Below are 17824 nucleotides of genomic sequence, written 5' to 3'. Positions count from 1 at the left end.
CAATTTTTTGTTTTTTTAATTTTATCTAGCATTTTTAGTTGTTACAGTTGGGGGGGTGGGTCATTCAGGATAGCTAATCTGCTATAGTCCCTGCAATAGAAATCTACAATTTTATTTTTTAATGGAGATAAAATTTGTTTAGATTTCTAGAGTGGTCTCATTCTCTATTGTGATTTTCTTCATTTTAATGATCAGAGATTCAAATTTCTTACCTTCTTTATCCCCTATACTTAAAAAAAAGTCATTGGAGTGCCTGGCTGGCTCAGTCAGAAGAGTGTGTGACTCCGGCTCTCAAAGTCGTGAGTTTGAGCCCCACATGGGGTGTGGAGATAGATTATTTAAATAAATAAAACTTAAAGTCCTTTAAAAATATGGCAACAGTTTTTCCTTCTCCCACATTTCTGTAATTTACTTAAAATAAAGAGGATCTTGATTTGCAGGAATCAGTCAAGGCTTTGTGTGAAGCACTCTAAGTTTAAATATAATAGCCTGTGGGTTTATCCAAAAGATAAAGATTCTTTCACTTAGTAGTGGTATGGTCTTTGGCAAGATAAATTCTTTTTTTTTTTTTTTTTTTTTTTTAATTTTAAGTAGACTGCATACCTGACGTGGGGCTTGAAGTCATGACCCTGAGATCAAGAGCTGCATGCTTTGGGTAGCTATGTTGGTTAAGTGTCTGACTCTTGGTTTCGGCTAAGGTCATGATCTTACCATTGGTGGGTTCAAGCTGATAGCATGGAGACTGCTTGGTATTCTCTCTCTCCCTCTCTTTCTCTCAAAAATAAATAAACAAAATAAAACAAAAAAATAACTGTAGGCTCTACCAACTGAGCCAGCCAGGTGCCCCCAGGGCAGTTAACTTTTCTGGAACTCGTTTGACTGGTGGATAAAATGAAATAGTCACATAAACTTTGATTGGCTCCTGCTTAGGAAAAAAAACAGCTGTGAAGTACATTTTGAGGATAGTTGGGTAGATTTTCAATATGGACTTGACATTTGATTAAAGAATTATTGTCAGGTGTGGTGACATTGTGTTATTTAGAAGATGTTCTTATTCTTAGATGTCTGCTGAAGTATCAAGAGTGAAATGCCATCATGTTTGCAATTGCTTTCAAAATGGTGCAGCGCAAGGGTGCCTGGGTGGCTCAGTCAGTTAAGCATCAGACTCTTGGTGTTGGCTTAGGTCATTATCTCACAGTTTGTAGGTTCGAGCCCCCCTTCAGGCTCTATGCTGACAGCTTGGAGCCTGGAGTCTGCTTGGGATTCTGTTTTTCCCTCTCTCTCTCTTTCTCTCTTCTTTCTTTCTCTCTCTTTCTCTCTCTCTCTCTGACTCTCCCCCCCACTTGCTCACACTTGCAAGCTCTCTTTCTCTCAAACATTAAAAAAAAATTTTTTTTAATGCCATCTTTAAAAAAAACCAAACACCTCAAAATGGTGCAACCCACAGCAGGTGGGGGGGGCAGGTTATGTGCATTAAAATGCAAATATGACAAATTAAAAATTGTTGAATATAGGTGGTAAGAATATGGGTATTCATGTATAGTTTTCAAATTTTCATAATAAATAGTTGGGGGACATAAAATCATTAGATGAGTTAAAGATTCCTTCTGGCTTTGAAGTTTTGAACATTTGTTGAACCCTAAGCAATTTGAAAGCAGTGTTTTATTTTTATAAAAGTTTAATCATTGAACAAATATTAAAGAACTTCGATGTGGCTGGGCACTAGAGATGCAGTACTGAATCATGATTTCTCCAGCACAGTGTCATAAAACATTTTCCTAAGTAATTAAACAGTTTTCCGGGGGGGTGGTGGGGGGTGGTGGGAATGGGAGTATAGTTTAGGCATTTCTCTTTAATCTTTCCCATTCTGTTTTGAGCGTCTTTTGGTTAAACCTAGGGTATAGCTAGGCACATGGGCATATGTGTCTATGTGTTTTAATTGTATTTGTTATTTTATTATTTAAAATTTACACAGATTTCAGTAGTAGGAAATAATTTTAATATGACTTTTATTTATTTATTTTTTTAGGAGGATCTGACACCTAAGGATATTGAAGAAATTATTGACGAGCTCAAAGCTGGCAAAATTCCCAAACCTGGGCCAAGGTATGCTTTTATTTCTATAAAATAAATTTTAATGGCTTAACCTAATGTAAACTTCATTTAAAAATTTTATTCCATGTGTTCATAGGAGTTGTCAGGTGCTTTGGATAGTATCAAAACCAACTTGTCATCTAAAACCAGTTTTGTTTTTTTTCCCCCCCTCTAAAACTCTATCAGATAATCCTCTGGTATCTACTTGAATATTTAGAGAGAAGGGAAATTTACTAACAAATAGAAATCTATTCCATTGTATCAGAAAACAAACTTTTCTTTTCCTTCCTCAAGTTAATTTCTTGCATATATAGTATAATGAAAGAGACTGCAGTGATAGTAATAACCAAAATATAGTTATTCTTTAAATTGACCAAAGCTGGCTAGTTCTTTTTTTATTAGTATTTTTATAATAAAGCTCTCTGCTCAGATACATAAAACAGGTGCTCATTGTGAGTCATTGAGTAACCAGAACAATTAAACTGGTTCAACAGTACCTGATTTTGGAGTACCATTACCAGGTCTGCCCTAGCCAAAATCAATAAAAGATTCAGGTCTATAAGTGGTTTGGAACTGCTTTTTTATATTTTTAGTAAATGATCGCTAGAAAGGAAATATTAAACTGATGGTAAGACAGTATTTTGACATTAGTTAAATTTTTGTGCTAAGATTGTTATTTTCATTTTTCTTAAAAATTTTTTTAATGTTTATTCATTTTTGAGAGAAAGAGAGTGTGAGAGTCAGGGAGGGGCAGAGAGAGAGGGAGACATAGGATCTGAAGCAGGCTCCAGGCTCTGAGCTGTCAGCATAGAGCCCAACGCGGGGCTTGCACCCACAAACTGCGAGATCATGACCTGAGATGAGGTCGGATGCCACCCACGCGCTCTGTTATTTTCATTTTTCTTTAAGTACTGAAAATAACTTCTAAACCTGCTCTCAATTATTAATTACTAATTAAGATGGGGTGCCAGGTGGCTCAATTGATTAAGCATTCGACTTCGGTTCAGGTCATGGTTTCACAGTCTGTGAGTTCGAGCCCTGCGTTGGGGCTCTGTGCAGACAGCTCAAGAGACGAGCCTGCTCCACATCCTGTGCCCCCCCCCCACCCCTCCTCCACTTGCACTCTGTTTCTCTCTCTATCAAAAATAAATAAAAAATTTTAAAAAATAGAAAAAAAATTACTAATTAAGAGAAGTTGTTTTTTGGTATGGGTTAGCTAAAATTAATTTTAAATCCAGGGCGCCTGGGTGGCTCAGTCAGTTAAGCATCCGACTTCAGTTCAGGTTATGATCTCGCAGTTTGTGAGTTCGAACCCCGCATCGATCGGGCTCTGTGCTGACAGCTTGGAGCCTGGAGCCTACTTCAGATTCTGTTTCTCCCTCTTTCTCTGGCCTTTCCCCTCTTGAGCTCTGTCTCTCTCTCTCTCTCTCTCTCTCTCTCTCTCTCTCTCTCTCTCAAAAATAAATAAACATTAAAAAAAAATTTTAATAAAATTAATTTTAAGTCCAATTTGAATTCTTCATAGTTTTCTAAAGATATCTTAAAATTTGCAGAATTCTATGGGATGCAGATATGAGATGTAAAAATATATAGGTAGGCTACAATGCATATATAAAAAAGCATAGGTCATTGCTGACAGATAAGTCTAGAATGTAAAGTCATTTTTGTTGTTTTTTTTTTTCAACGTTTTTTTTTTTTTTTTTTTTGGGACAGAGAGAGACAGAGCATGAACGGGGGAGGGGCAGAGAGAGAGGGAGACACAGAATCGGAAACAGGCTCCAGGCTCCGAGCCATCAGCCCAGAGCCTGACGCGGGGCTCGAACTCACGGACCGCGAGATCGTGACCTGGCTGAAGTCGGACGCTTAACCGACTGTGCCACCCAGGCGCCCCTCATTTTTGTTGTTTTAAAAAAAATTTTTTAATGTTTTTATTTATTTTTGAGACAGAAAGAGACAGAGCATGAGTGGGGAGGGGCAGAGAGAGAGGGAGACACAGAATCCGAAGCAGGCTCCAGGTTCTGAGCTGTCAGCACAGAGCCTGACTTGGGGCCCGAACTCACGGACTGTAAGATCATGACCTGAGCTGAAGTTGGACGCTTAACTGACTGAGCCACCCAGGCGCCCCCATTTTTGTTGTTTTATACCAAAAGTAGTGGGCATTGGTGGATATATCTCAGCATTATTAAAAAGATAAGCATTAAACTTTCATTAAGTACCTTTTCTTTAAAAAGTACCTTTTTAAAAAAAATGTTTATTTTTGAGAGAGAGAGCACAAGCGGGGGAGGGGCAGAGAGAAAGGGAGTCAGAGGATCCAAAGCAGGTCCCAGGCTGACAGCAGAGAGCCTGATGTGGGGCTCAAACCCACAACTTGAGGTGAAGTCGGACACTAAAGCAGCTGAGCCATCCAGGAGCCCCTAAAAAGTACTTTTAAGCCATAAACAATGTACAGAAAGGTCAAGTTTTCTAGAAGATAAATGAGTTTAAAATGATGAATTACAAATCGTGTTGGGATGGCTGAAAAACCAGATTTACCTTTTAAGTTGTAATGAGAACAAAGTAATTAATAGATGGCATTTTAAGTATAATGCATAAAGCAGATGTTTTTTTTATGAAGTGAAAGCCCTAAAGATATCTTAAGTGTAAATCGTGAATGGAAGGGCTAGATTGCTGCCTGTCTGGTGTTCTGAGGCATATTTACAGATAAAATGAGGGGAGAGATGAGATTAGTAGATTAAAGACAATTTGTGGGCTTTACCAGAGGTTGTAACAGCCTTGATAGCGTATTTTTTGTGCATTTTGTGAAGGGTGAGGGAAGGAGAAAGTTGGCAGGTATAACAGACCATTGAAACCTTTTCTCCCCCTTAAGTATGTCATAGGACTATAATTTATGGAACAACTAGGAAAATGGACCAGATTACTCTTGAAATTACTTTCTTATATAAAAATCCATAATTTCTTGAAGAGTTCAGACAGTGTGCATGATTAATTCTCTCATTTATTGTTCTCAAAAACCTCAGTTTTTATAATCTTCCTAATTGGTCCTTTGTGTTGGTAAAGAAGGTAGATGAGCTTAAACCGTGGAGGGGACTTAGTAAAGGGAAGAAAATTTTCCAGAATAATTATTTCATTGGCAGTTAAAGAGCAGCAGGTATACCTGTGTTACTAGTTAACGTAAAAAGTTTACAAAGCCAAATACTGTTTTTTATTAAAGTTTGATCTCATTTTGCCACTTACCCTACATTAGTTTTAGGTTCTGTCAGTTCACAGTGATGTTTTGTTTTTATGTTTATTTATTTATTTTGAGAGAGAGGCACGAGTGGGGGAAGGGCAGAGGGAGAGGGAGAGAGAGAATCCCAAGCTGGTTCTGTGCACTGTCAGCAGAGAGACCAACATGGGGCCCGATCTCATGAACTGTGAGATTATGACCTGAGCCTAAATCAAGAATTGAACACTTAACTGACTGAGCCACTCACACGACCCAATAGTGACTGTTTTTTTATCTCATTTTCACAGTGAACTTGTAATGCAAATAATACTTAATTTCTGACTTTGTAGGCACTCTTCATTACAATATACTACTTAGTTACTTGCACTGTGTAATGTAATATCTTAAAAGATCATAACATTATTAACGTGGTATCATTGTCCTGTCCCCTGAACAAAAAATAATTTCCTGTGGCTGTAAAAAGACCCTTGTAAGATTGATGACAGAATTTAAAGGGCAAAGCAAGGAGTAAAAAGATATAAATTGAACAGTTCTTTAGCTAAAATATATGGCAGGAACAAGGTAAATTGACAAAGCTAGGAAATAGGAAGGGTGAAGTAGGAGGAGGTGCTGAGCTGGGCTCTAGCAGTGGAGGTCAGACAGGGGCAGAGTTGAGTGATTACTTGGGAAAGTATGTGTGGGGGTGAAAAAAAGACAGGTTCTTCTACCTCTGTGCTGCATTAAGGACCTGTTCTTGTTTTCTTTGTGGCTGTGGTAGCCACCCTAGTCTGGAACCTGTTTTTGAAAAGTTACTACTACTGATAGAGCTTTTAAAAACATGAATAGAAATATACTTTGTTTTCACTGCCCCTAAAGGATACCCTCCTAAATCTTCAGATTCCCATTTCCTTCCAATTCCTCTGTTGACTTCCAAACATATGTATAAATTTGTTTTCCCTTCTGTTCACTATGGTAGATCTCAATTTAAAATAAAATTCAGTTTAAATAAAATTCAAATATAAAAAGAATAAAATGTCCTCTGGGTTTGTTATGTTGCAGTTCTTAGCTCTGATCCTTGGGCAGATGCTGATCTCCTCTAAGCCTTGGTTTCTATATCTGTAAAATAAGGCCAGTATCATTTGACTCATGGCATTGTTCTAAAGATTAAATGAGCTAATAATATATGTACGCTCTTCAATAAATGGGAACTACTAGTAATGTGTTACTTTTATATCTTTCATATTTATAGTGAGTTTTGGATATGCCCATTTTCATACTTAAGTTTAGAAAATCTTGCAGCAGTTGAAATGTTTGAATTAAATAATCCATGCTAATTCTTGGGTGAAAAATAGTTACCTAACTGGGCTTTGTAAGGTAACAGTTATTTTCTTAAGTAAAGATTTATAAATGGTAGTTATCAATAGTCAACTTAATGTTACTTTTCTTTTCAGGAGTGGACGCTTCTCTTGTGAGCCAGCTGGAGGTCTTACCTCTTTGACTGAACCACCCAAAGGACCTGGCTTTGGTGTGCAAGCAGGACTTTAATTTATATTCGACTGTAAATATGTTCCAGGAGGAATAAAACATGAATCTTCTACCTACATAAACTTTTTATATTATTTGTTCATTTCATGGTGTATACCTAGCAACTAGCTGCTATGAGTGTCATGTTAATAGTACCATTTTAAAGTCTTTTGCTATCTATGGCTAACTCTGAAGACAGTATCTCATAATGTAGTTAACAGTCATTCCAGTATTTCCATTTTCAAATGCCAGGTCACTTTTATTAATAATATTAGGTTATTGTGAATTTCACATATATTTTGCTTTTCCATCTTTAGCTATAGCCAAGTTTTAAAATGGTTGTTCTACAGAAAACATTTTTATATTTACAGCATACAGTTTTTACTGTATTTCCAACTGGTAAGTGACACCTCAAGCAGACTGTAGGTGTAAGGAGGATAAAGTAGTTGTCTCTAGAAGTACTGTTTATCATTTTTATAAAAGGAAGGTAGAAAATACTTTGATATTATTGTATACTGCACATACAGTCTGAGTTGGAAAGAGCAGTCAATAAACAAAATAGACTCTGGTTGAATGCATATTTCAACGTAGAACAAAGGATAAAACCTTTTGTGTATTATTATATCCAGTTCAAGAAACTAGCTATTGTACATTAGTTGCAAGTTGAAAAAAAATGTTTATAGCTTGTTTCAGAATTTCTCAAAGTCATTGTTTGGCTGCTCTTATGACAGATTAATCAGTCACTAATAGTAATTATGATGCTTAAAAATATCATTATTTTCAAGAAGATCTTTAAAAATTTGTTTTTATTTTTACCTGAGAGGGTAAACAATAACAGTAGTTACACAAATGGCATAGAAAGGTAACACAATGAAAATACCTCTCTTCTATCCTCTTGATTTTCTACTGACTTTTGTACAAATGCCTTCTATGTTGACATTTTTTGTTTTGTTTTGTTTTTACTCGGAAAAAAGTTAGGAGTGGGGAAGCTTCAGATACTGGGTGAAAAAACAAAGACATATTAAGGATATGCACTGATTATCAGTTTTTATGTAATATTTTAGAACTAGAAAATTAACTTTCAGTCATTATAATTACATAATATTATACCATTATCAAAACATATTCTGTAGTTCTTACATCATCAGTTACATTGTATTGTATCAGTATATATTAGGATTTTGAGTCTTGCTTAATCTTTTTGCCTATTTCTCTTAAAAATTGTATCAATTTTAATATAAGAATACCGGTTTAAATGATAGTTTCCTGATTAGCTTTTAAAAACACCTGCCTGGGGCGTCTGGGTGGCGCAGTCGGTTAAGCGTCCGACTTCAGCCAGGTCATGATCTCACGGTCCGTGAGTTCGAGCCCCGCGTCAGGCTCTGGGCTGATGGCTCAGAGCCTGGAGCCTGTTTCCGATTCTGTGTCTCCCTCTCTCTCTGCCCCTCCCCCGTTCATGCTCTGTCTCTCTCTGTCTCAAAAATAAATAAACGTTGAAAAAAAATAAAAAAATAAAAAAACACCTGCCAGGTAAAATTTTATTACAGTAATCCAACATGGTTTCAAAATGTATATGAACACACTGATTAAAATTTCCTTGCCAGTTTTCAGAGATGACTGCTGTATCCTGGCCTATTTCTCAAACCTGTAGGGAGAGTTAGGCATCATTTGTGTGTTTACTATCACTTGCTCCCTCATTTCCTCTTCTCAGTTCCTAGCTCTGCTTTTTTTTAAAAAGGGTATTTGAGGAGGAAATCTTACTATTGTTTAATAATAAAAATAAATCAATGTATCATTCTCCCTAATGACAAAGGATCTAGTACCAGTTTTTTTGTAGCAACTACTGAAAGTTGGTAGTGAAAGCTACTGATTGCTCAGAATTACTTGCTGTAACTGGATGGGGTCACTGCTCCAGAAAATCCTACAGCACATAATAACAGTTATGTAAGAGTTTTCACTGCAAAGGTATTACATATAGACTAAGTCATATGATAAGCTATAATCTGAGATTATACTTTTATTACATTCATCTTCCTGAAATACGGCAGGAGTTTTTGAATGATCTGATATATCTGGATGTAATGTAGCAAAACATAAAGATAGTTGATTCTAAAGTTGTGAAGAACTAAGTACGTTGGTGGGAAGGTAAATTTTGCAGAATGACTTCTGGTACAGATACCAAATACAGTTGACTCTTGAACAGTGCGAGGGAGTGGAAGGAAATTGGAGCACCAACCCACCTCTCTCCAAATTGAAAATCCTCATGTAACTTTTGACTCCCCCAAAACTTAATAGCCTACTGTTGAGTGGTAACATAGTTGATTAACACATATTTTCTATGTTATATGTATTATATATACTGTATTATAATAAAGTTACAGAAAAGGTTAAAAATAAAATACATTTTAATACGGAACTTCTCAAAAAAAGTTCTATATGAGTAGACCCATGCAGTTCAAACCCATGTTGTTCGAGAGTCAACTGTGGAGAGCCTGGGTGGCTCAGTGGGTTAAGCATCTGACTCTTGGTTCATGATCTCACGATTTGGTTTGGTGGGTTGGGCCCCCCAGCAGGCTCCGTGTTGACAGTCCCTCTGCCCCTTCCCCACGCGTGGTGTCTCTCTCTCTCTCTCTCTGTCAAATAAACTTAAAAAAAAAAAAAAAAGTCAATTGTATGCACACTTTAAGTGCCTGCTTAACTTTGGCTAAGACTGAGGTTTAATGCTAGCAGTCCTTGACTGTTTGGTCCTATTCTGAAAATAGGTATTTTACCCATTTGCTGAAGATGGATTCCAGGACTTGAGCCAACAAAAGACAGGGATATACAATTAAAAGTCTTAATTAGCAGCTTACTAACCTACTAGCTTGTAGATACGGTTTTCTTCAGAGTTTTCTTGAGACCATTATCTGTAATATCTATAATGATTATGTCTTGATTTACATTTCTAGTTTCACACTGAAAAGGAAAATAAGTTATAGCTAATATGTCATTTACCACGTATAAATAGGGGCTTCATTAAGAAATGTTTTTGCAGCTGAATTCTACAATGAGCTCTTCTACAGGTAGTGTCCCATCGAGTGTAGCCAATGCCTTATGAATCTTTCATATATTCAGTGATTTTAATAAGGTTGTACGTGTAGTTGCCACAAATTATGGTTAATTTGCTTGAGCAAATTAAAGATTAGCTACGTTTCAATTTTGAAGTGAGGCACTATAGAAACTGCTATAGAAATAGCAATTGCCATTACCATCAATACTAATGGACTTTATTTGACAGTAAAATGAGAACTCAATGACTTGAAGAGATGGCAGAGTTGGTGAAATTTTTAGTGGATCTCTGTATTTCATGCCGTAAATAACGCATATTAAAGGTAACAGTATTCCACCTACAGCCATAAAGTGCTCTTTTACTATTCATATTGAACCTAATGTTTTATAGGTGGGAGAAATCAGGAACCTAGGAAGGGAAAAGTGCAAGTTTATGCTTTATATAATTTGTTGAGATTTAATGTTGTGTCAAGTCTAAAGTGTCAAAACTGTGATTAGTGACATAAACCTGTAACTCCATTAAGTCACAAATACGTGCTGTAGTTGTAAATGACAGTTTACTATGGCAAGGCCAATATTAACAATGAGGAAGGTGGTTTCCGTCCAATGCGTAAACCCCCTTTAGTGGTTAAAGGCATTCCTAAACTGTCGCAGATTAGCCTCGATGTAAATAAAAAGCGCCCAGAAGTTTAGTCAATAAAATGGTTTCCCTCTGATTATGTAACCCCCTTGGTGGTTAAACAGAGGCATGTTACAACCGTCGCAGACTAACCTCGATGTAAATAAAAAGCATCCGAAGTAAGTTCCCGCTGCTGGTAAGCCAAGACCGTAAATTTTCCTCACGCACTCTACTCCTGTATCTGACTAGTTCCCCCTCAAATACTATCTCAGATATGGAGAAAGGTACTTGTTTCTCTAAAATGGTTACTCGAAAGTGTGAATGGGAGAGAGTATACCCTGGGGTTCGCCATATCCCCGCTGCAGGTGCACATGAAGGTGCTTTCAAAACTGGCACTGGGGCCCCAGCTGGCGCAGGTGAGGGCGGGCGCGTCGCTGCCCGGCCGAACTCCGGCTAGCGTCCCCGTCCCGCGGGCTCCGACGCAGGTGCTGCCCAGCCGGCGCGCAAGCGCACTGCGGCGTGGACGTGGGCGCCCAGCCGCGCCCCGCGTCTCCGAACACGTTGGGGCTGGCCGTTCGCAGCTAGGAGTTTAGGGGGCTGACTCCCCGCCTCTGCCTTTAGACCTATCTTCCTGGGTTCGACCTCACAAACTCTCCCACCCGATCTGCAAAAATAACAGAGTATGTGAATACTCCATGTCCAGCTTCTTCGCCGCCGCCATTTCCAGAAGTTTCCAGTCACATCCACTGCCATGGTCGCCACAAAAAGCGACCGCAGAACCCGTCGTCCTGGCAGCGTCAGCGGAGCCTATTCTGCTTTCTAGCTCACCCCCAGATTTTCCCCTCTTTTCGGGCCGGTGACGGCGGAGGAAGACGGTAACACCTGGGTGAGGTGGCGGGAGGTACGAGCACGTAGAGGAGTTCCGGCCTACACCCCCGCCGCCTCCCACTTGGTACCTTCCGACTGCCCCCGCCCCGCGGCTCGGGAAGCTTCTCCGTAGAACTGAAAGAGCGGCGGGGTAGCGGGGAGGGGCTGGCGGAAGGGGCGGGCGGGCGCCGGGGGCGGGGCGGTCACGCCGCCCGTCCCGTGCCCGTGGAGTCACGTGCCTACGTCGCAGCCAATCGCCGGGCGGCGCTGTCCTGGGAGCGAGGAGGCTGTGGTGAGAGACGGACGGAGACCGGAGATGTTTTCAAGCCCGGCCTCCGCGGCGTTCGTGGCGGTTGCAGCGGCGACGAAGACAACGACAGCGACGGCAACACCGAGGCACTCATTCAGGGGGTAAACCCTCCTGCGCCGTTAGTGCCTTGGGTCCGTGAGGGTGAGGGGGGCGTGGCGACAGGCGAGGAGGAAGGAGGGGCGCGGTTTCGAGCCCCGTACCCGGCGCCTGGGAGGAGACCCCTCAGTTCTGCGCTGCTCCCGTCTCCCCTCATCAGAGCAAGGTAGGGGACGCGCCCTGCCCACCCTGTCTCGTGCCGCCAGGCCAGGCCAGGCCCAGCCCAAGGCGCCGCCGGCCTGACAGTGACAGGCCGTTAGTGGCCCCGGCGCGGGTCCGCTCCGCCCGCCGCCGCCCCTCCAGGAGTCCTGAGAAGCTGCGGCGCGGCCGGGAGCCGCCAGCAGGGCGGTGGTGCGGGGGGATTCGGCGGGGCACCCCCCCCCCCGCCGCCGCTCCCGGGGCTGGGCTGCCGCCGCCTCCCGGAACATGGCGGGGCCGGGAGGAGCGTGTGCGTGCGAGTGTGCGAGTGTGCGCGGCCCGAGAGGGCGCCGCCGGCGTGCTGCGGCCGGACCCGGCGGGGCGGGGCTGGGCGGGGGTGGGGGCGCGCCCGGCCCGTCGCGCGCGCCCGCCGGCCCGCCGTGAGCCAGGGTGCGGGCGCGGCCGCGGGAGACCGCTGCGGCCCCTCCTGGAGAGAGCATCGGAGGTACCGGGGTCAGGGGGAGAGGAAGATGAAAGGCAGAAGGGAAATTGCCGCTTTGATAGTCTCAAGGGAAAGGAGAGCGGCACGCTGCAGTTCTGTCTTAAATGCCAGTGTACTCTGTCCTTGCCGCATTGGGCAATGGGTTCTCTTCATCGTTCTGCAAGTGCCCATTCGAACGGTGTTCGTAGACCCTTGGAGCACGTCAGATTCTTAGATCTCATTTTGAGGGGTAATATGGTGTGACGCATCCTCAAGGATCCCAAAGCGTTGAATAAACGGTTGTACAAAGAGGTTACCGAAGCCCAGCTGACAGCTGTTTTAATAATAACAGTAAGAAACAGTTTGGGATGGGAAGTTAACACTATTGCACCAGTTGAAACCGTAGGAAACATTTTAAGCTGTGTACTCTTTGACATTGTAATTTCCACCGGACACCCGCGGGTGAAATGGCTTGCAGATTCAGTGATGTGTAAAGCCTTGGAATTATCTGTAATCCCGAAGTTGAAATGAACCTGTGTTCTTAGTCATGTGTTCCTTTTTAATTGTAAAATTTGTTTACGTAAATTATGAAGGAAGGTGAACTGGTAAAATAGCTATTCTAAAATAAATTGACTGTTTATTAAAAACATATGCTCAAGTAGGCTGTTCAAAATCTCGGGCACTGATCTGTTTCAGTTTCTTCAATCATTGTACAAAGGCTTTCCTGGAGATTAGCTCAGAACTGGCAGAACATATGCTCTATTGGTGCCAAGTGGCTTAAAAACAAAATGAGATAGTGTTGGCTGTATAAGATCAAGTCACTATATTTGAGCTAAACGCAAAAAATAAAGATTCATGTCTCTTCAGGAGATGATAGGCAAGAGGAAAAGGTTTTACTTCTTAAAGATCTTTTATAGTTAACACAAGTACCAATTAAATGTTTTTTAGAGGAAGGTATGCAGCCACCTTGACTAAAGTCAAGCTATTCAGGGATGTGTTCTATTTTAGGGGCATGCAAGGTGTTAAAGAGAACTAAAATCTGAGAATTAAGGGGTATTCATGGAAGGTAAAGAGTTAAAAAAAAAAAAAAAGAAACAGGGTACCTTTAATGTTTTTTGTCTCTGTGATTTCCATAGTTGTTTAGTATGGTTTAATGAGCAAGCAGAGCTGGGAAAGTGAAAATCTTGGGGTGTGTATTCCATGAGGAGTATTTGAGATAGAATAGAGAGAACTAAAATATTCTGATGAGGAAAGAACTTAGGTGAAAAAATATGTTCAGTCTCTGGTTTTAGTTCTTGAATATCAAGGGAAGGGGAAAACAGTTGAATTTTGTTTGGAGACCAGTGCCTACTCAGTGGAATGAATTTAAAAGGAAGATGTTTTTATCAAGGTGTTTATATATGTGTGTGTGTATATGTGTGTGTGTGTGTGTGTGTATAATCCTATAGAAGTTTTTGGAAAGTGTGATATTCTTTTGAGGTAGATTGTAGAAAATGGTAGTCAGTGGGCTATTTGAAAAACACTTTGTTGGAAAAGAGGTTTTTATTCTAAGGAATAAGAAGAATAATAGTAAAAATGTTCAATTTGTTGGTATTGACTGGTAGTTAAATTTTTTCATTCTCCTGTTTGAAGAGCATTATTTCAGTCTAAAACGAGAATGATTTATGAGATTGCTTCCATCATAGTCCATAAGAGGTTTAGACTGTTTTCTGTATATAAACTTGATACTGAAGCAACATTTATCAGAAAGGCATGAAGAATTTGTTTAATAATTGCAATAGTTTGTTTAAGAGCTGTTCACACACTACTTTGTTACTTGGAGTTTCTAAAATTAACATCAAAATGTATTTGTAAAATGTATTGTGTAAAGGGTAGAGTCATGGTGATTTGTCCTTAGAACTGGAAGGACTTCAGATTTTCTCATTTTACGGATGAGAAAATAAAGTCCTACTAAAGTGAACTAACTTACATAAGTCAGTACAACCTAGTTCAAAAAGTCTGTGGTTTGGGCCTAGAGATTCCTTTCTGTGAAAATGCTAATTTGCTCCTTTAAGAAATAGTTTTTTGGAGTACTGGAAAGAATATTGAAATATAAGCAAGAAAGCCTCAGTTAAAATTTTTGATTTAAAAGTAAAAATTCTTGATTTATTACTTCCTAACTGTGGTTTTTGACAAATTGCATTAACTTTCAGGACCTTCTTAATCTACAAAAAGTCATTTTCCTACATAATTTACAGGGATGGAATAAATGTGATTACATATGAAAAGCACATGGTATATTGTAAACTTTTATACATATAAAAAGTGGTGATATTTTAAAATATCTGTGTAACAAGGTGTCTAGATCCCTAGGTTTTTGCTTAGCCTTAGCTTTATTGTTTCCAGCACCTGCTGTTTTACAGATTATAACTCCCTGTAGATACATTTTCTGATCCCCACTTAGATCTAATCTTAGTAAAGCCTCTTATGAACATTTTAAATATTGCAGTTGTTAGAGCCTGACTTCCTCTGGAGAATATGAAGTTTCTCCATATAGCATTTGAAAATATTCTCATTTACACTCATGCATGCATAATCTGTTTCTTTAACAGTGGCTTTTTAAAAGTAATAGTGAAAGTGTCTTAGTTGCAATGTTAATTTGTCTGTTGCTAGTTTCCACATATGGTAATAACAGGAGATAATTTCCTTTGTAAACTCAGCTTTGAATGGTTGGTGTTAAGGTTATCTTGTAGATCTAAATATGTAAAAATGTTAAATATGTAAAAGTGAGTTTTTGTTTGTTGGCTTTTGCTGTTATGTTTAAAGATCTTGCTTCTAGTGCTTTGAGTTGATAATACTGGAAACCAATATAGTAATATTGTTTATTGTAGTATTACATATTTTACCTGTAATCGTGAGTTTGAAGATTATGATAAATACTTCTTAAGCACTTAGAATGTTCAAAGTTCTAAGTGAAATATTTAAGATAATTTTCAAAATAATCTTGTTAAACAGATACTACTATTATTCTAACATATGGCCAGGATAATAAGGCTTTGAACTATTATGCGATGTGTATATATTCATAGACCTGAAAAAAGTGACAGACCGTATTGTTCCCATTCTTAATCATTTGTTTGTGCTCTGCCTCTAATTAAGAGTGTTTAACTGATTTTGAAAAGTTTTGAGGCAGAGTTTCTTTAATTTCAGATTTTGTGAAAATATCTGGAGGCCAGCTATTCTACCTTCTACTGTGTTGGTCAAAAAAAACAAAAAGAAAGTAAATACCTTATGAGATTCTTGGAAGGTAGGCAGAAAGCCTTTTTGTGAGATGCTGAGGTAACTGTTGGGTTTTTTTTTTATGTTGTCAGAAGCAAATTAATCTCCCCAGCTACAGAAGGACTACAGTTTTTAACGTTACAAGAGGTGATTTTAACAAACTCCACCTTGATATTGATGCCATTTTTCTAAAGAAACATTTTAATCATAGTTACTATAGGAAAAAGATCACCAACCAAACTCATTTAGGACTTTTGTAAAGGAATAGATCCAGCAATAGAAAATTTGTGCAGGTTAGAAAATGGCACCCAATAGGTTTTCCAATTAGTGACAGCCTTCAAAATTCTAAGAAGTTCAGACTCTTAAGTTCTTAGAAAATTAAGGTAAACACAGAAATGCTTCCAAATTGAGATAAGTAGAAGAGATAAATTATGGAGCTGCAAGTTAGAGAGTGGAGGTAATTTCTTTTTCTTTGGCATTTAAAAAATTGTCTCTTTGGCCGTTGACTTTATGTTTGCTATTGCACTAAAATTGTTTCAAATATGTAATAGTCTACTCTTCTGGTTTTCGGTTTGTATTTGGGCCATAATTGGGGGAAATACCAGAAATATTAGTGATATCATATTTTCCCCATTTTTAAAGCTTTATTTTTATTTTTAAGTAATATCTGAACCCAGTGTGGGGCTGGAACTTAGAACCCTGAGATCAAGAGTCGCATGCTGTACCAACTGAGCCAGCCAGACTCCCTGAATATCATATTTTTAAACTACTTTGTTGCTTGAAAGAGGTGTGTGAGAGAATCTTGTAGCTTCTCAGATTTCAGATTGTTCTTCTCCTACATGGGAGTTTTGTCTGCCTCCTGAATTCTAATGGAGAACAGAAACCACATATGTGTGGTTCTCTCTCCCTAGAAGTATCTATTTTGACTCAGGATACAGTAGTACATAAGAATTACGATGCTTTGTAGTTCATGAAATACTTTTTATGTGAGATCCTTTGAATTTCACAACTATTCTGAGATCAGCAAAACATTAGGTAAGCTGATGATGGTGAACCATGGATAGGATCCAGGTTAAAATTCCCTGGCAAAATGCTAGACTTTTGAAATTCACTCACTAAAGAGAAGCATTAGTACATCTAAAGGAAGAGAGGAGAAACACACCTACCGTACTTTTTATTTTCTTTTCCACCAAAGGCACATCGTATACAGCTTTCTTTCTGTTTTGTTATACCTCTTCTGAAACTTAAGCAGGGTAGAAGTAAATACTAAAACATTCTTTATACCACTTTACTAACTTGTGGTGATAGTTAATGATGTTGAAGACAAATGAGAAAATTAAAATTTTACAAAATGTTTCCTACCTTAATTTGAACAAAAGTATTACAATTAGGAAGAAAGCCTTGTTACATTCTCTTGTTCTAAATGCTAAATTGTTCTAAATACTAAGTCTTGCAACCTCTGAGTTACAGTCCTTTTTTATCAGAGTTTGAGTATTTGAAAGTTATTTGGTGATGAAGGAAAAGAACTTTTATTTGAGCTTCTGTACTTGAGGCACTGTTAGATACTTGCATATGTTATTTTAATCAGTGATGAGAGGAGATACTATCTACTTATGAAAATACTTCAAAAAGTTGTCATTAGAGTATCTCTAACTTTAGATATTTAGATATCTTGAGTACTAGACTCAAGAACTAACTTGAAATTTATAAGTGCTGTATAAATGTAAGTTTGTTACTTAGAGAAGAATTTTCTTATGGTCAACCTAATTCATAGATTTATAATGAGGCGGATCATCCTGTGGTGGTTATTCAACCTTCAGAAGTTAACCCTGTCTTCCAGATTTCATTAAAACATCCCAAGAATAATGATGAGTGTTCTCTTTAAGCTGAATTTGAACAGAACAAAAAATACCTTTTTACTGAGTTTCTGTTTGTCCTCTTATCATTGAAAGTAAACAGGAATGTTTGACAGCAGATTGGCTTACTCATTCTTCCTTTCTTTTGTCCTTTTTCCTCCTTCGTGGCTCCTCCTTCCCCTTCATACACTGATGTTCCCCTGCTTTTGCAAACACCCAGTGAAGAAAACATTACCTATCTATTGTTGGTTGACAATTTAAATTTGTGTTAGTTGATTTAAGTATACCACTTCAATTTCAAGGCTTTTGTCTTTAATTATGGTATGAA

The 17824-nt window shown here is 38.9% G+C and overlaps 2 protein-coding genes across 6 annotated transcripts in view; both read left to right on the top strand.

Moving 5' to 3' along the window:
- The window catches only part of NDUFV2 (NADH:ubiquinone oxidoreductase core subunit V2), a 32028-nt gene extending 25122 nt beyond the window's left edge, over window positions 1-6906 (top strand). The window contains exons 7-8 of the mRNA XM_047090214.1: window positions 2030-2106; window positions 6751-6906. Of these exons, the coding sequence (XP_046946170.1) occupies window positions 2030-2106; window positions 6751-6844 (171 nt within the window). The 3' untranslated portion in view covers window positions 6845-6906. The remainder of the gene's footprint in view (window positions 1-2029; window positions 2107-6750) is intronic.
- Window positions 6907-11649: 4743 nt separating this feature from the next.
- The window catches only part of ANKRD12 (ankyrin repeat domain 12), a 126932-nt gene continuing 120757 nt past the window's right edge, over window positions 11650-17824 (top strand). For 4 of the 5 annotated variants that reach the window (XM_047090229.1, XM_047090231.1, XM_047090228.1 and 1 more), the window contains exon 1: window positions 11650-11929. The gene's annotated coding sequence lies outside the window, so the exon portion shown is untranslated. The remainder of the gene's footprint in view (window positions 11930-17824) is intronic. The other variant, XM_047090230.1, reaches the window with a different exon arrangement.

The sequence above is a fragment of the Lynx rufus genome, unplaced genomic scaffold (genome assembly GCF_022079265.1).
Source record: "Lynx rufus isolate CCGP_SWC_20201006 ecotype Redwood Valley unplaced genomic scaffold, mLynRuf1.p SCAF_29, whole genome shotgun sequence".
NCBI classification, from domain to species: Eukaryota; Metazoa; Chordata; class Mammalia; order Carnivora; family Felidae; genus Lynx; species Lynx rufus.
The sequence above is the reverse complement of the archived record's forward strand: the minus strand, read 5'-3'. Positions and strand labels throughout refer to the sequence as shown.